Source organism: Amblyraja radiata, chromosome 1 (assembly GCF_010909765.2).
Source record: "Amblyraja radiata isolate CabotCenter1 chromosome 1, sAmbRad1.1.pri, whole genome shotgun sequence".
Lineage (NCBI taxonomy): Eukaryota > Metazoa > Chordata > Chondrichthyes > Rajiformes > Rajidae > Amblyraja > Amblyraja radiata.
In genome coordinates, this window is record NC_045956.1 from 30,012,438 (window position 1) to 30,031,864 (window position 19,427).

The following is a 19,427-nucleotide window of genomic DNA, read 5'->3' on the forward strand; positions in this document are numbered from 1 at the left end:
TACTAACTTAAAGCACATGGTATTGGGGGTTCAATATTGATGTGGATAGAGAACTGGCTGGCAGACAAGAAGCAAAGAGTAGGAGTAAACGGGTCCTTTTCACAATGGCAGGCAGTGACTAGTGGGGTACCGCAAGGCTCAGTGCTGGGACCCCAGCTATTTACGATGTATATTAATGATTTGGACGAGGGAATTGAATGCAACATCTCCAAGTTTGCAGATGACACGAAGCTGGGGGACAGTGTTAGCTGTGAGGAGGATGCTAGGAGGCTGCAAGGCGACTTAGATAGGCTGGGTGAGTGGGCAAATGCATGGCAGATGCAGTATAATGTGGATAAATGTGAGGTTATCCACTTTGGTGGCAAAAACAGAAAAGTAGACTATTATCTGAATGGTGGCCGATTAGGAAAAGGGGAGATGCAACGAGACCTGGGTGTCATGGTACACCAGTCATTAAAAGTAGGCATGCAGGTGCAGCAGGCCGTGAAGAAGGCGAATTGTATGTTAGCATTCATAGCAAAAGGATTTGAGCATAGGAGCAGGGAGGTTCTACTGCAGTTGTACAGGGTCTTGGTGAGAACACACCTGGAGTATTGCGTACAGTTTTGGTCTCCTAATCTGAGGAAATACATTCTTGCCATAGAGGGAGCACAGAGAAGGTTCACCAGACTGATTCCTGGGATGTCAGGACTTTCATATGAAGAAAGACTGGATAGACTCGGTTTGTACTCGCTAGAATTTAGAGGATTGAGGGGGGATCTTATAGAAACTTACAAAATTCTTAAGGGGTTGGACAGGCTAGATGCAGGAAGATTGTTCCCGATGTTGGGGAAGTCCAGAACAAGGGGTCACAGTTTAAGGATAAGCGGGAAATCTTTTAGGACCGAGATGAGGAAATCATTTTTCACACAGAGAGTGGCGAATCTGTGGAATTCTCTGCCACAGAAGGTAGTTGAGGCCAGTTCATTGGTTATATTTAAGAGGGAGTTCGATGTGGCCCTTGTGGCTAAAGGGATCAGGGGGTATGGAGAGAAGGCAGGTACAGGATACTGAGTTGGATGATCAGCCATGATCATATTGAATGGCGGTGCAGGCTCGAAGGGCCGAATGGCCTACTCCTGCACCTATTTTCTATGTTTCTATCCACCAAGGCCTACCGAATCTCCTGATTCCAAACTATTTCACCACCCGTCCCACTCCGATTCCAACTTTTCTCTCCAGGCCTTCTTCCCCCACTTTCCTCTGATGATCTCGCACCATTTCCTTTCCAATCCTGAGTAAGCTCATTTCCTATCCATGAGTCCCTTATTTCCATTTTAATTCCCCTCGTTCCCCTTCATCCAGTCCCATTCGACCAACATCCTTTCCTTTGGAGTTACATTTTGTACCTTTCCTTATCTGAAGACACTCTTTGTCTCATTTTCACCTCTTGCCTTTGTCACACCATCCATCTCCAATCACCCCCATCACCTGAACTGCTATCTACTTTTTTGATGTCCCTCAGACTATCCTTGATTACCCTTTACCATGCACTAAACATTATTCCCTTATTATATATCTATACACTGTAAACGGATTGATTGTAATCATGTATTGTTTTGCTGCAAACTAGTTCGCACACAACAAAAAGCTTTTCACTGTACCTCCGTACACGTGACAATAAAGAAAATAAACATTCCATCATTTGCCTCACCCCCATCTCTCTCTCTTCCAGCTACCCACCCCCCCCACCTCCATCAGTCTGAAGAAGGGTCCCAACCTGAAACATCATCTGCCCATTCCTTCCACAGATGCTGCCTGGCCCTCTTAGTTTATTATCACGTGTACCGCGGTACAGTGAAAAGCTTTTGTTGCGTGCCAACCAGTCAGCAGAAAGATAATACATGATTATAACCGAGCCATTCACAGTGTATAGATACTTGGAAAGGGAGTAACGCTTAGTGCAAGGTAAAGCCAGCAAAGTCCGAGCAAGGATAGTCCGAGGGTCACCAAAGAGGTAGATAGTAGTTCAATACTGCTTTCTGGTTGTGGTAGATGATGGTCCTCCACAGCAATGGTGATGCTGTCTTCTGTAGACCTATAGTATTTTCAGCAGTTTTTTTTCTCTCTCTCAAGATTCCAACATTTGTAGATTCTGGTGACTCCATCTTAATATTACCAGTAAATGACTGATACAGACCCAGATATCAAATTATTTAAAGTGAAATTCAATATGGAGTCCAGAAGGCACAACATCCCCAGTTGGGAAATGGGAAGCTGCCCTTGAGCTCCCTTTGAAACTTCCTATCAAGTCCACATCACAAGATTAGAATTGTTCATCCAGAGCTGAACACACTTCTTGGCATCTGCATACAAGTGCGTTTTGTGCTTCATGTGCGCGGTGGTGGAAAGTTTGGTGGAAACAGGGCCACGACGTGAACGCTCTTTCCTTGACCTCCCCCCCCCCCCTCTTTGATAGTATATAGGGCAGATTTGGAGACGGAGGGGCAATTATAGGGGCAGGCAGTAGAAAGCTCAGAGTCACCCCTGTGGACTGAAGGCAGCTGCTCTGCAAAACGGTTATCCACTGTATATTTGGTTTCTCCAGTGCAGAGGAGACCACATTGCGAACACTGAATGCAGTACACACGATTGGAAGACGTGCAAGAGAATTGTAGCTACAGATGGATGTACTGTTTGGGTCCCTGGATGGTGAGAAGGGGAAGAAATCAAAGGACAAGTCTCACAAGGGAAAGTGCAGTAGTTTGTGGTTGAGTGAAGGGCATTGGATGGTTGAAATGCTACAGAGGACCAGGAAGCCAATGGTTCTTGATAAATGCTAAATGCCGGAAGGAAAGGAGAGGGGAAGATATGTTTTGTGGCGGAATCTTCTTAAGGGTGAAGGAAATTGTGGAGAATGATCTGTTGAATGCAGAGGTTGGTGGGTTAGAAGATGATGACCAGAGGAACTCCATTCTTGTTCTGTCTTGGTGTCAAAATGAATGAGATGCAGCCAAAGATTTTGTTAAGAATTATAGAGGGGATGCCATCACTTATGCCCCTGTCCCACTTAGGAAACCTGAACGGAAACCTCTGGATACTTTGCGCCCCACCCAAGGTTTCCGTGCAATTCCCGGAGGTTCCCATAGGTTTTTGTCAGTCTCCCTAATGGTCGAAAGTGGTTTCCGCTTCTGCTATGTTCCAGCGATTATTTCAAAAAATTCAAAACCAGCCGCGACTAAAAAATAGGTTGCCGTTTTTAAAATCGTTGATTTTTTTAGTCGAAGCCGGTAGCGATGCTAGTTGAAGGTGGTTGCCGAGGGATGCAGGTAGTGGAATGTCTTACATTCCACGACCTGCAACCTCCTGCAACCTCAGGCAACCACCTTCAGGTGAAGAGATGGTGGGAAAAACGGGAGTACAGGGAAAAGCTGAATCAGTTGTCATCTTATTGAAAGACACTTGTTCAAGGGACCAATTGGAGGGAGAGATCCTTTCATAGTGTGTGGAGAGTCTGTGCCAGGGGTAAAGTTGTGGGGAGGGCAGGAGTGTTGAGAAGGAGGGGGCCGTGGATAATGCCAGTAACTCACTCACTCACTCACTCACCACTGCCGCAGCTCTCCGGGCGCGAGGTCACGCACTGTAGCCAGGGATAGAAGCAGCTCGGGTAGCTGCGAGCGGCCGCCGGGACCCGACAGCAGAACTGGCCGCCACTTCAGCGCCTTCTGCCGGCCCGCTCACCTTTGGCAGTGCTCTCCGTCTGAACACCTCTCACCTGTCGCTCACTCATGTCAGTCGCTTCCTGCAAATCCTTAAATTCCCACAGCCGAGTAACCTCAATCGCGCTGTCGGAATTTAAGGACATGAGTGAGGCCAGCGAGCGGCAGGAGAGAGGTTTTTAGACAGAGAGCTGCCAGAGGTGAGCCCGGGCCGGCAGGAGGCGCTGAGGTGGTGGCCGGTTCCGCTGTCTGGCCCGGCACAGCCCAGCCGCCGCTCACAGCCAAAGATCCTAGAGGAGCTAGTATCTTTGCTCACAGCCACCCGAGCTGCTTCTTCCCCCCATCCCCCGGCCTCAATGCGGTGGCATTGCATGGCTCCGTGCAAGGAGCATCGCAAGTGGCATTATCCAGATCCCCTCCTTCACAACATTCGTGCCCTCCCCGCAACTTTACCCCGGGCCAGCCTCCCCAAACGCTGTGAAAGGAGCTCTCCCCCCACCCCACCCCCACACCCCGGGAAATACGGTATTTAAAAACATCACCAAGAAATGTACTTACCACATCATTGGTACACGAGCTCCATTCTTCTCTCCCTGTTTCCTAAGATACACTTAACATAATGCCAATCCATATTTGAAAAACCTGCCAAGAAACTCGCGCATGCGCAGTAGGCTGCTGTGCCTGGGCAGTGCTGCAAAGGCAGAATTTCAGCTGCCTTCAGCCCTGCTTGAAAGTGACAGCTTCAGGCAGCGCTGACGGCATATGGGCTGCACAGAGCTTCCCGTGTTACAAGCGCTGCGGATGAAAGGCACGGAGAATTATGCCTACCTAAGAGATCGATCTCTTAGATAGGCATAATTCTCCCATGAATTTAATATTTATATTTAGTATTTAATATGTTATAATTTTAGTCGGGGGTTGGCAGTGCCTACCCTGACGGCACGTGCCTGAACTGTTTATACCTTTGCTGGAATCAGCTGTTTTATTTATTTGCCTTGTAATACTACTGTTACTCCAGACAAATAAACCATTTCTTCCTTACAGGAGCCGACCATACTCCAAGTAAACTGGACATTGCAGCCTTGAAAGCCAAGCTGAATGAAGATGTGTGCAGGTTAAAGGGGAGAGAGTGCGTGCAATCAGAGAAAGAGAGGGAAGCGATTGGACAAGATCCTATAGCATACAATCGAAAGGATGCACCAGAATTTGAAAGGCCACATGAGTCACCACAGTTTCATGTTGGTAACTCGCAAGTTCTGGACAACACTGAAATGCTTCATCCTTTATTGGTCTTCTTGGATAATCAAGAATTCTGCAAGGACTTTGAAAACCTCTATGACTCCAGTTTTTCTTTTCTGACATCCACTTTTTCTGGCTACCATGAAGTGAAGGGATTGATTCGATATCTTGAGGTGGCCCGGGAAGCAGCAAGAAAGCGACAGATGCAGTGGGCTCAAACGAGGCTCGCTTTTCTCCTGGGCAGAATGTGCGCCCAGAACTTCAAGTTCTCGCAGGCGAGAGTTTACTTTGAAGAGGCCCAATGCCTGATGAGTGGATGTTTCACCGACCTGTTCCTCCTAATTGCCGTGTACACCAACCTTGTTGCCATCTACTTGAAACAGAAAAACCAGGAGAAATACTCTGCCCTTTTTGGGAAGATTGCAGTCTTGCTCATGGGTATCCCCAACTACATCAGCTCCACGGACACAGAAGCTGAGATACTGAGATACATTTTGAAGAAGGCAGTGCTTACAGAAAATAGACTTGCTGAAGCAAGAGCATGCTTCCTTTTGGCAAAATTTCATCTAAAGCTTAAACAGTATGAAGAAGGGCTGCCCTTCGTTGAAAGGCTACAGTTCTTGAGAAATGCCACGGAGTTGGAACATGGGACCTCTTTAGACTTTTATTTTACTCTTGGTTCACTGTACTATCAAGAATGTCTACCAAATCTTGCTATAAGTTGTGTGAAGCGTTCATGTTTACAGCCCACAAGAACATTAATGGATTGGTTGAAATGCACTAACTTTATAATGAAAAGGGCCTGTAAAATGGGTGGAGAGACACTAATGACTCCAACACAGGTGGCTCCTTGCCTCCAGCGGGCACTCTCTTCAACAAACAGCCTTGATAAGGGCAACATTAGTCCAACCATTTGCCTCAGCTTGTCGAAAATGTATAAACTTCATGGAAAATACGAGAAAGCAATTCACTATATGGAAATGGCCATTAACATTGGAGCTACTGCTAGTGTTGAGGAGGTTATTAATGCACTTATTTCTCTTGCATGGTTGCACATTCTGAATAGCCAACCTACAAAAGCCATTGAATTTTTAAATATTCTACTGGAATCCACCTCCGTCCTGAATTGTTCGGTGCAACGGGGAGTTGTTTATAATATGATAGCGATCTCAATGAGAAAAATGAAAAATGTCAAGGAAGCTTTGAAGAGCTACATTGCAGCCGTTTTGATCTCCTTGAATTCAGAAAAGATACTTAACCAAGCCATTGCCCACGCAAACCTTGGTTTGCTTTGCCTTTGGTCAAAGACTAGTCAACTTTCTGAACATTTACTTTTAAAATCCGTTCATCTTTTCTTTGAATCGCCAAGTCCACAATCCGATGAAAATCTTATCCAGGTTCTAATTATGCTGGGACACCATTATATTGATCAAGAATTGCAAGAAAATGGGATATTTTGTTATGAGTGTGCACTTCTGATTGCATTGAAAGCAAATCTTATTGAAAGTAAGTACTTGACTATTTGTAAGGACAGAGTGATTTTTTTCATGGTGTTTACAAGGTCATAAAAGGTAAGTGAAGATGTTGTGAATTTATGGAATTCCCTGCCACAGAGGGCAGTGGAGGCCAAATCACTGGATGGATTTAAGAGAGAGTTAGATAGAGCTCTAGTGGCTAGTGGAGTCAAGGGATATGGGGAGAAGGCAGGCACGGGTTATTGATAGGGGATGATCAGCCATGATCACAATGAATGGCGGTGCTGGCTCGAAGGGCCAAATAGCCTCCTCCTGCACCTATTTTCTATGTTTCCACCTTTGTCCTGCCCTCATCTCTCTTCCAGCTTTCTACATACCCTTCCCCCCCCCCCCCCACACCCCACTACAATCAGTCTGATGAAGAGTCCCGACCCAAAAAGTTGTCTATCCAATATTCTCCCGAGATGCTGCCTGGCCCACTGAGTTACTTCAGCACCTGCATTTCCTTGTTTCCATTGTATGACCCTGCTTCGTGTATAATACTGTTTTAGTACACTTCGAGTCGCCTGCCAATTCAAATAAATTGTTTCAGGTTATTGATTCCTGCAGCTAAATTACTTGTTACTCAATGTTGCCCGAATACATTTCTAAAAAATCTAATTTTGATTAAAGCAGTGAACTAGAGAAATTATTTTTGATGGACAGATTGTCTGATTCTATCATAAATTATATTTATTTGGTCATGCCGTGACTGTGCTTCAAATAGCACATGTAATTATTGTTTAAATGTTTCTTTTTTTAAATTCAGGCCAAGTACAAGTTACTCAGTTGCTGTGCCAATTTTACAGTTCGATCCTACCAAATGAGGCCCAGTGTATTGTCTACAATGAATTTCTGCTTTACCTTGCCCGTAAGTTGGCCAACAAGGAACTCGAGGGCCATGTTCTACAAAACACCAGTCAATTGTACCTCAACTTGGGAACTAAAAGGTAAAGACATAGAATTGAATTTGAACTCATGGATAGAAAAGTGGCTCCATGGAAGGAAGGTGAGGGTGGAAGGTTGTTTCTCGGACTGGAGGCCTGTGACTAGTGGTGGGCCTCAGGGTTTGGTGCTGGGCCCGTCACTGTTTGTCATCTATATCAATGATGTGGATGAGAACATACACGACAAGATCAGCAAGTTGGCAGATGATACAAAAGTGGGCGGTTTTGCAGACAGTGAAGATGGTTGTGAAAAATTGCTGCAGGATCTTGATCAATTGGCCAGGTGGGCTGGGGAATCGTTGGTGGGATTTAATACAGAGAAATGTGAGGTGTTGCATTTTGGGATGTCTAACGTGTGCAGAGCCTACACGGTGAATGGTAGGGATCTGGGGAGTGTTGTAGAGCAGAGGGATCTAGGAGTACAGGTGCATGGTTCCTTGAAGGTGGAGTCGCAGGTAGAAAGGTGGTCAAAAAGGCTTTGGGCACATTGGCCTTCATCAGTCAGAGTATTGAGTATAGAAGTTGGGAGGTCATGTTGCAGTTGTATAAGTCATTGGTAAGGCTGCATTTAGAGTATTGTGTTCAGTTCTGGGCACCCTTTTATAGTGAAGATGTTGTCAAGCTGGAAAGGGTACAGAGAAGATTTACAAGGACGTTGCCAGGACTAGAGGGTGTGAGCTATAGGGAGAGGTTGAGCAGGCTTGGACTCTTTTCCTTGGAGGACAGGAGGATGAGGGGTGATCTTATAGATGTTCTAAAATCATGCGAGGAATAGATCGGGTAGATGCACAGAGTCATTTGCCGAGATTAGGTGAATCGAGGACCAGAGAACATAGGTTCAAGGTGAAGGGGAAAAGTTTTAATAGGAATCTGAGGAGTAACTTTTTCACACAAGTGGTGGTGGGTGTATGGAACAAGCTGCCAGAGGAGGTAGTTGTGGCAGGGACTATCCCAATGTTTAAGAAACAGTTAGACAGGTACATGGATAGGACAGGTTTGGAGGGACATGACTAGTGCAGCTGGGTCACGTTGGCCGGTATGGGCAAGTTGGGCCAAAAGGGCCTGTTTCCACATTGTATCACACTATGACTGACTCTAATTAAGTAAATGCCCTGTGTTTTTGAGCAGTTAATTAGCTTTGCAACTTGCGAGGTGAAGTCTGTTTTGCACTTGGTGTAATCTTGTTGAATTGTATCCTTCACACTTCACTCAAACACTATGTTATTGTGCGAGATTTAGTTTAGTTTATACAGTGTAGAAACAGGCCCAGCGAGTCCACGCCGATCAGCGATCACCTGTACACTAGTTCTATCCTACACACAAGGGACAATGTCCAGAAGCCAATTAACCTACAAATCTGCACATCTTTGGAGTGCAGGAGGTAACCGGAGAAAACCCATGTGGTCACAGGGAGAACGCATAAACTCTGGACAGACAGCACCTGTAGTCAGGATCGAACCCGGTGCTGTAAGGCAGCAATTCTACTGCTCTTTCTCTGTGTCACCCCCAAGTATAGTCTGGCCATGGCCAACAGTGGAAAACAAAACTTGGCAGTGAACAGGTTAAGCGTCACATGCTCTACCGATGGAGGTAGTATAATGATTACAGATATGGTCATGGTCTGTTCATTTTTTGGAAAAGGGGTGAAGTGATTGAAGCGAATTGGATTAATTTGAGCCTTGGATGCAGTGAATGCCAAACAGATCCTCTTCCTAATTTTTGTAGGAAGTAAACATTATTCTTCAGGGAATAATGTGCCGGTTAATCGGCCTCCCTGAGTTTCCCCTCGTGTGGGGAATGTGTAGGAAAAAGTGGGATAACATAGAACTGGTGTGAATAGGTGATCGATGGTCAGCGTGATCTCAGTGGGCCAAAGGGCCTGTTTCCACGCTGTTTGCCCAACTAAAGGAGCAATCTGCTGGAGAAACCAAGCTGGTCAGGTAGGATCTGAGCAGGGAAATGGACAGTCGACATTTCAGATCAGTTACCTTGACTGAGACTGCATGTGTTGGAGGAGACACAAGAGACTGCGAGTCCAAGTGAAGGGACTCGCCCTGAAACGTCAACTGTCCATTTCCCTCACGGATGCTGGCCAACCCGCTGAGTTTCCTCAGCACCCTATGAAAATATATTGAATTGTGTGCTGCGTACAAGGCCCAGGAATCAGTATCATCTCCTTTTAGAGTTAGATAGAGCTCTTAAAGATAGCAGAGTCGAGGGATATGGGGAGAAGGCAGAAACGGGGTACTGATTGTGGATGATCAGCCATGATCACAATGAATGGTGGTGCTGGCTCGAAGAGCTGAATGGCCTACTCCTGCACCTATTGTCTTTTGTTGATTTTTATGTCTATTTTTATGCATCATCCCCAGCTTTCCAGTGAAGTCTTTCTCTTAAAATTCAGGGCGTTCAGAACAGCATTGGAGTACACCAAACAGAGTCTTAGGATCTTTATTGATCTGAAGAAAAAAGAGGAGGAGGCTTATGCTTGGCTGCAGGCTGGGAAGATATATTATATTCTGGAAAAGAATGAACTGGTGGACGTGCACATCCAGGTAAAAAAAAATCAGCTTGAACCCTCAGCAGAAATGTATGTTTGTCTCATATAGTTGGTCCAAATTTGAAGTGACTATTATTAGCAATGCGGAGACTGAGAAGGGAAACATGATGATGATTCATTCCCAGTGTTTGATCGATAACGATGATACAATTCATTCTTGTGACTTAAAGTCGAGTAGTGAATTAAACTTGAATGTGAGGATATTTCTCGTCAATGTCTTGCAATTTGCTTTGTATAATCATTTTGTGCATCAAATTGTAATCACAAATTTAAGGTTGCCCAAGAGGCTGCCATGAACACAGAAAGACTGGAGTTTGCAATGAAAATTTTAGAAGCCGCCGGAGATGTGTTTTTTAATGGTTCAAAGGCCAGAGAGAAAGCCATATCATTCTACAGGGTAAGTACCTCTTAACATTTTCTCAAAGTAATAAATCTGACATTCCAGTGGAATGGGAGGATGGAAGCAGAATTGATAACTCAAATTAAGGGCCAGCATCGGCATGTGACTGATACCGTTGAGTTTCTACTTGTGTGAGATCATTTGGGCAAATCTTCCATCCACTCACATTTCTCTGCATTTCACCTTTGCTCAGCCCGCCTGGGCCTACCTGACCTCTCGGTTGCCAAACACTTTAATTCCCCTCCCCATTCCCACATTGGCCTTTCTGTCCTTGGCCTCCTCCATTGTCAGAGTGAGGCTCAAACGCAAACTGGAGGAACAGCATCTCATTTTTCGTTTGGACAGCTTACAACCCAGTGGTATGAATATTGATTTCTCTAACTTTGAGTAACCCTGCATTCCCTCTCTCTCCCTCCCCCACCCACTTCAAAGTCTTCTTGTTGAGTCTCATGGTATGTACCTGTTCTCACCTAGCGCACAGCCAACAATGGCCCGTTTCCTTTATCATTGTTACTTTTTTGCATATCTTTCATTCATTTGTTCTATATCTCTTTACATCACCGTTTGTATCTCTCGTTTCCGTCTCCCCTGAGTCTGAAGAAAGGTCTCGACCCAAAACGCCACCCATTCCTTCCCTCCAGAAATGCTGCCTGTCCCGCTGAGTTACTCCAGCATTTTGTGTCTATCTTCGGTTTAAACCAGCATCTGCAGTTCCTTCCTTCACATTCTCTGCATGAAAGTATGTTTGGCTGAGATTATATTAAGCTTCCATCAAGAATTAGGTATGCTTTTATTAAAAGATATGGCTGTTGACTAAAAGGGGCTGTCCCACTTAGGAGACTGGAACGGAAACCTCTGGAGACTTTGGGCCCCACCCAAGGTTTCCGTGCGGTTCCCGGAGGTTTTTGTCAGTCTCCCTAATAGTCGAAAGTGGTTTCCGCTTCTTCTATGATCCGGCGATTATTTCGAAAACTAGAAAACCGGCCGCGACTGAAAATAGGTTGCTGTTTTAAAAATCGGTAATTTTTTAGTTGAAGCCGGTTGCGATGCTAGTTGCCGGAGGTTGCCGGTGGTTGTCGGAGGTTGCCGGAGGTTCCACCGGGAACCTCCGGGAACCGCACGGAAACCTTGGTAAGACCTCCCTGGTGAGAAAAGGGTTAAATATTAACATAAGCATGTGAAATTGGTCACACCTGGCCGTGCTCAATCATAATTGCAGAGTTTGGAAAAGCCTCCCAGGTTTGTGTTTAAATCATTTAGAACCATGAGAGCAGGGAATCAAATAGTTAGGTGGATTTTACTAAAAGTCCATCTACTGATGTTAGCAGTAGCCCTTGTGCTTCATCAGCCCTTCAAGAAAGGCAGAAGGGAAAGGACAAGGGTGAAGAGGAAGCAGAAGAAGAGGTGTCAGTGGGTGAAGCCCTTCTTGCAAAGAAGGTTAAGGCTTGGCCAATACGATAACTTAATGAAAGTGCTGCAAGAGGAGGATTTGGCAGCATTTAAAAACTTTCTCCGAATCACACCTGAGTTATTTAATGAGCTGAAGGAAACTGTGGGTCCCCTGCTGATAAAAAAGGAGACCTATATGAGGAAGCCATTGGAACCAGGACTGCGCCTAGCCATCACACTCCGCTATTTGGCATCAGGGGACTCTTACAAGAGCCTCAGCTACAACTTTCTTGTAGCCCACAACACCATCAGTAAAATTGTCCGAGAGACCTGTGAGGCAATCATTTACGTATATGGGGATAATGTGATCGACTGCCCCAGAACACCAAATGATTGGAAGAGGGTGGCGCATGGCTTTGATAAACGGTGGAATTTTAAACATACATGTGGGGCAGTGGATGGCAAGCATGTAGCAATCCGGTGTCCACCCAAGGGAGGTTCAAAGTATTACAATTATAAGAATTTTCACTCCATAGTGCTGCTAGCCGTGGTGGACTCGGACTACAAATCCCTGTATGTGGATGTGGGCACACCTGGCAGTGTAGCAGGTGCCAGGATCTGGAGAGAGAGAGCCTCCTCGGACAGTCAATGGAAAATGGAACAGCAGGCATGCCTGATCCCGAACCTCTGCCAGGAGAAGCCAGTCCGGACATATTCTACAGTATGGTTGGTGATGATGCCTTTGCACTCAGGCCATGGATGATGAAGCCATATCCACACAGGAATTTGAGATGGGATCAGAGGATCTTTAATTATAGGCTTTCCAGGGCAAGGAGGGTCGTTGAAAACGCATTTGGAATCCTCTCAAGCAGATTTCGTTGCTTGCTGTATGTGATGGAGCAGGAGCCCAAGAATGTTGAGACGATTGTGTTTGCAGCATGTGTCCTCCACAACCTGATCCGTGTCAGATGTGCAGCAGCATCATCTCCAACCATGGAGGAGGGTGACTTCTTTGACGTCCGCACGGGAAACATAACACCAGGTACTTGGAGGACAAGAGTTAAAGCCGCACCTATGGTACCATTGCAGAGATTGCCAGGTAACACCGGTTCAAGGAGTGGCAAAGAGCAGAGAGAACATCTCTGCTCTTACTACAACTCAGCCCTGGGTAGTGTGCCATGGCAGAACAAAGGTATTTGAAGAACAAAGTCAGCATCACACTGCCCAAGCTGTGGTGAAGCACTGCAGGAGGAGACCGCAGTGAAGGAAAGAAGAGTTTTATGTGAAGACTATTGAAATCAAGCTAATTCTGTTTAATTCCAGATGAAGAGTGACCTTCTAATTTGTCAGAAAGACTTATTTGCAGTTGTTTTATCCAAAAACTGCTCATCTTAGAAAAATGTAAGAACATTTATTTGTAGATAACATCATGTGGTCTTTTAATATTTTTTCATTATGCAAGCGTTCTATTGCACAGCTTAATTTGAGGTTATCACAGAGAAGAGCTCTTTTGCTTTTACTTTTTACTTACAGCATTATTTCAATGTTTGATGAACCCCTTTTAGCAATTCACTTCCTTTTACTTGTTGTGGTGTTGAGTTTCCCAAGATGTGTGACAACGCCCTTGTATGTTGGAGATTTCAGTGTCTTTTAAGAGATGTGGAAACACTTTGTTTTTCATCCAGTGTGCTGCTTGTTTTATTTACTGATTCATCAATAGGTGTAATAAAATCCCCTTGCAAATGCAGAGCACTCGTGGCGTTGTGCTTTTTATCACTCATTGTAGCACATGTGAGAGGCTGAGAATTCCCTCCCTTATCTGGTGTGCTTCTCAATAATCCGTAAACATTATTCATGATTTTTGAGACTTTTAAAGAGATGAGATGTTCTGCTGCTATTGAAAAAATGGTTCCTAGACAACAATGTTGGTTTGAATAAACAATTATTCTTCATTGTGCAAAGTTTACAAAAAGTGATCAACCAAATTATTATCAAAACATTTTTAAACAGGCTTCATAGATTTAACATTTCAAAATAACATGACTTCAGACAAAACACAAACAAGTCTAGGCACCAAGAACAACAAAATTCAACAATCTTTTATCAAACGGTAAGCAACCACATCAGCATGGAGTAAATGAGGTGCTTGAGGAGTATAAGGAGTATAAAGAATGTAAAAAGAATCTTAAGAAAGAAATTGGAAAAGCTAAAAGAAGATATGAGGTAAATCCAAAGGGTTTCTACAGCTATATTAATAACAAAAGGATAACGAGGGATAAAGTTGGTCCATTAGAGAGTCAGAGTGGACAGCTATCTGCAGAGCCAAAAGAGATGGGGGAGATATTGAACAATTTATTTTCTTCGGTATTCACCAAGGAGAAGGATATTGAATTATGTGAGGTAAGGGAAACAAGTAGAGTAGCTATGGAAACTATGAGGATCAAAGAAGAGGAAGTACTGACACTTTTGAGAAATATAAAAGTGGATAAGTCTCCAGGTCCGGACAGGATATTCCCTAGGACATTGAGGGAAGTTAGTGTAGAAATAGCAGGGGCTATGACAGAAATATTTCAAATGTCATTAGAAACGGGAATAGTGCCGGAGGATTGGCGTACTGCGCATGTTGTTCCATTGTTTAAAAAGGGGTCTAAGAGTAAACCTAGCAATTATAGACCTGTTAGTTTGACGTCAGTGGTGGGCAATTAATGGAAAGGATACTTAGAGATAATATATATAAGCATCTGGATAAACAGGGTCTGATTAGGAACAGTCAACATGGATTTGTGCCTGGAAGGTCATGTTTGACTAATCTTCTTGAATTTTTTGAAGAGGTTACTCGGGAAATTGATGAGGGTAAAGCAGTGGATGTTGTATATATGGACTTCAGTAAGGCCTTTGACAAGGTTCCTCACGGAAGGTTGGTTAAGAAGGTTCAATGGTTGGGTACTAAGATAGGTGGGGTTGTGGATAATGAAGTAGATTTTCAAAGTCTACAGAGAGATTTATGCCAGTTGGAATAGTGGGCTGAAAGATGGCAGATGGAGTTTAATGCTGATAAGTGTGAGGTGCTACATCTTGGCAGGACAAATCAAAATAGGACGTACATGGTAAATGGTAGGGAATTGAAGAATGCAGGTGAACAGAGGGATCTGGGAATAACTGTGCACAGTTCCCTGAAAGTGGAATCTCATGTAGATAGGTTGGTAAAGAAAGCTTTTGGTGTGCTGGCCTTTATAAATCAGAGCATTGAGTATAGAAGTTGGGATGTAATGTTAAAATTGTACAAGGCATTGGTGAGGCCAATTTTGGAGTATGGTGTACAATTTTGGTCGCCTAATTATAGGAAGGATGTCAACAAAATAGAGAGAGTACAGAGGAGATTTACTAGAATGTTGCCTGGGTTTCAGCAACTAAGTTACAGAGAAAGGTTGAACAAATTAGGGCTTTATTCTTTGGAGCGCAGAAGGTTAAGGGGGGACTCGATAGAGGTCTTTAAAATGATGAGAGGGTTAGACAGAGTTGACGTGGATAAGCTTTTCCCACTGAGAGTAGGGAAGATTCAAACAAGGGGACATGACTTGAGAATTAAGGGACAGAAGTTTAGGGGTAACATGAGGGGGAATTTCTTTACTCAGAGAGTGGTGGCTGTGTGGAATGAGCTTCCAGTGAAGGTGGTGGAGGCAGGTTCGTTTTTATCATTTAAAAATAAATTGGATAGTTATATGGACGGGAAATGAATGGAGGGTTATGGTCTGAGCGCAGGTATATGGGACTAGGGGAGAATACGTGTTCGGCACGGACTAGAAGGGTCGAGATGGCCTGTTTCCGTGCTGTAATTGTTATATGGTTATTATATTATATGGTTAAACGTTACATTATTCATTTTCCATGTCCCGGAAGAACCCTCTTGGAACAGGTGATGTGCCTCTTGAGGAAACACCTTGATCAGAATAATCTGTGGCGATTGCAGCCAACACAGATCCTGTGGGCTGGAAGTCAGTGTACTGCCTCTGAAATAAAAAACAGGTTTTGAAGTTTTCAGCAACACTGACCATCAAAAGCTGCAATTGACATGTATTTACACATTCTTGAAAATCTCATTGTCTCGGCGGTCACATCATGGGCCACTTTTTGATACAACTTATTAGCATGTACGGGAGCAGGATGAATTACATTGTCTTATGAGGGCTTGAACAACACATGATAACATTCAAGTGAAAGCTTATAAAGTTTCATATGTTGAGGCTGTGGTCTTGATGAAAGCTTTTGAAACATAGATCCATATCTTAGTTGAACTTAACAAAATTCACTGAGGAATTAATTTGACAAAGAGTGCAATCATTAAAGTTTCCATTATATATTTTGTACCTGCTCAGAATGGTGCCAGCGCTGCGGCATTGGATTAATTTGACGTGGTGCAAACCGCCGACGTGGCAGTTGTGGATCTGGCTGGGCATACTACAACAGAAATGAAATCATAGTGAATATCTCCTCTAAATTACAGAGATTGCAGCACGGTGATCATATGAATGACAGAACATCTAGATTGCATTTTACCATGCCACAGTGATTCATGGCATCATTTACAAGTTCTCTACATATTGCCATGTATTGCACAGGTGGGTGGACGTGAATCATGGTGACGATGAACTCTGTCATCCTAAATAGGAACTCCTCCAGAGGTGTTTTACCCCTCCGGTCATCCTCTATGTACTTTCGGATATCGCTCAACTGCACCAAGATCTGAAACATAAATAAAAAAGTAATCCGCACAATGGTGGATGGAGGCATTGATTAATGAGATGTTAAATGTGCTGAAACCTGCCTGTTCTCTTCTGCCGGGGGTCTCTCGTGCAGGGCTACCTCCTCCTGCGGCATGTCCTTCTGCCACTCCTCCTCCTGGGTGTGTGACACACATATGGCAGGCTTTTTGGAGGGTTGTGCCTAACCCTCTTTGTGTGTCTTTTGGGAGCCATCATCTCTACAACTTTTCTCTGCTAAATGAACTCTGCAACTGTGATTGACCATGTCCAGGAGTGACAGAGGTCACATGCTTATGTTAATTTCAACCTTTTTTTTCACCCAGTTGTGTTCCACCAGGGAGGTCTTACCAAGGTTTCCATGCGGTTCCCGGAGGTTCCCGGAGGTTTTTGTCAGTCTCCCTAATAGTCGAAAGTGGTTTCCGCTTCCTCAATGTTCTGGCGATTATTTCAACAAATTCAAAACCGGCCGCGACTAAAAATAGGTTGCCGTTTTAAAAATCGGTAAACGCCTCTGTGACATAACCTGACAAAAACCTCCGGGAACCGCATGGGAACCTCCGGGAACCGCACGGGAACCTCCGCGAACCGCACGGGAACCTCCGGGAACCGCATGGGAACCGCATGGGAACCTCCGGGAACCGCATGGGAACCTCCCGAAGGTTCCCGGAGGTTCCCAGAGTTTCCCGGAGGTTCCCATGCGGTTCCCGGAGGTTTTTGTCAGGTTTTGTCACAGAGGCGTTTACCGATTTTTAAAACGGCAACCTATTTTTAGTCGCGGCCGGTTTTGAATTTGTTGAAATAATCGCCAGAACATTGAGGAAGCGGAAACCACTTTCGACTATTAGGGAGACTGACAAAAACCTCCGGGAACCTCAACTTGGAAACTCAACACCACAACAAGTAAAAGGAAGTGAATTGCTAAAAGGGGTTCATCAAACATTGAAATAATGCTGTAAGTAAAAAGTAAAAGCAAAAGAGCTCTTCTCTGTGATAACCTCAAATTAAGCTGTGCAATAGAACGCTTGCATAATGAAAAAATATTAAAAGACCACATGATGTTATCTACAAATAAATGTTCTTACATTTTTCTAAGATGAGCAGTGTTTGGATAAAACAACTGCAAATAAGTCTTTCTGACAAATTAGAAGGTCACTCTTCATCTGGAATTAAACAGAATTAGCTTGATTTCAATTGTCTTCACATAAAACTCTTCTTTCCTTCACTGCGGTCTCCTCCTGCAGTGCTTCACCACAGCTTGGGCAGTGTGATGCTGACTTTGTTCCTCAAATACCTTTGTTCTGCCATGGCACACTACCCAGGGCTGAGTTGTAGTAAGAGCAGAGATGTTCTCTCTGCTCTTTGCCACTCCTTGAACCGGTGTTACCTGGCAATCTCTGCAATGGTACCATAGGTGCGGCTTTAACTCTTGCCCTCCAAGTACCTGGTGTTATGTTTCCCGTGCGGACGTCAAATAAGTCACCCTCCTCCATGGTTGGAGATGATGCTGCTGCACATCTGACATGGATCAGGTTGTGGAGGACACATGCTGCAAACACAATCGTCTCAACATTCTTGGGCTCCTGCTCCATCACATACAGCAAGCAACGAAATCTGCTTGAGAGGATTCCAAATGCGTTTTCAACGACCCTCCTTGCCATGGAAAGCCTATAATTAAAGATCCTCTGATCCCATCTCAAATTCCTGTGTGGATATGGCTTCATCATCCACGGCCTGATTGCAAAGGCATCATCACCAACCATACTGTAGAATATGTCCGGACTGGCTTCTCCTGGCAGAGGTTCAGGATCAGGCATGCCTGCTGTTCCATTTTCCATTGACTGTCCGAGGAGGCTCTCTCTCTCCAGATCCTGGCATCTGCTACACTGCCAGGTGTGCCCACATCCACATACAGGGATTTGTAGTCCGAGTCCACCACGGCTAGCAGCACTATGGAGTGAAAATTCTTATAATTGTAATACTTTGAACCTCCCTTGGGTGGACACCGGATTGCTACATGTTTGCCATCCACTGCCCCACATGTATGTTTAAAATTCCACCGTTTATCAAAGCCATGCGCCACCCTCTTCCAATCATTTGGTGTTCTGGGGCAGTCGATCACATTATCCCCATATACGTAAATGATTGCCTCACAGGTCTCTCGGACAATTTTACTGATGGTGTTGTGGGCTACAAGAAAGTTGTAGCTGAGGCTCTTGTAAGAGTCCCCTGATGCCAAATAGCGGAGTGTGATGGCTAGGCGCAGTCCTGGTTCCAGAGGCTTCCTCATATAGGTCTCCTTTTTTTTCAGCAGGGGACCCACAGTTTCCTTCAGCTCATTAAATAACTCAGGTGTGATTCGGAGAAAGTTTTTAAATGCTGCCAAATCCTCCTCTTGCAGCACTTTCATTAAGTTATCGTATTGACCAAGCCTTAACCTTCTTTGCAAGAAGGGCTTCACCCACTGTCACCTCTTCTTCTGCTTCCTCTTCACCCTTGTCCTTTCCCTTCTGCCTTTCTTGAAGGGCTGATGAAGCACAAGGGCTACTGCTAACATCAGTAGATGGACTTTTAGTAAAATCCACCTAACTATTTGATTCCCTGCTCTCATGGTTCTAAATGATTTAAACACAAACCTGGGAGGCTTTTCCAAACTCTGCAATTATGATTGAGCACGGCCAGGTGTGACCAATTTCACATGCTTATGTTAATATTTAACCCTTTTCTCACCAGGGAGGTCTTACCAAGGTTTCCGTGCGGTTCCCGGAGGTTCCTGGTGGAACCTCCGGCAACCTCCGACAAGCACCGGCATCCTCCGGCAACTAGCATCGCAACCGGCTTCAACTAAAAAATTACCGATTTTTAAAACAGCAACCTATTTTCAGTCGCGGCCGGTTTTCTAGTTTTCGAAATAATCGCC

At 44.6% G+C, this 19,427-nt stretch overlaps 1 protein-coding gene across 1 annotated transcript in view; it reads left to right on the top strand.

Moving 5' to 3' along the window:
• The window catches only part of sh3tc1 (SH3 domain and tetratricopeptide repeats 1), an 82,648-nt gene that overhangs the window by 49,255 nt on the left and 13,966 nt on the right, over positions 1–19,427 (top strand). The window contains exons 10-13 of the mRNA XM_033019329.1: positions 4,743–6,443; positions 7,221–7,401; positions 9,803–9,953; positions 10,233–10,355. Coding sequence (XP_032875220.1) covers positions 4,743–6,443; positions 7,221–7,401; positions 9,803–9,953; positions 10,233–10,355 — 2,156 coding nt within the window. The remainder of the gene's footprint in view (positions 1–4,742; positions 6,444–7,220; positions 7,402–9,802; positions 9,954–10,232; positions 10,356–19,427) is intronic.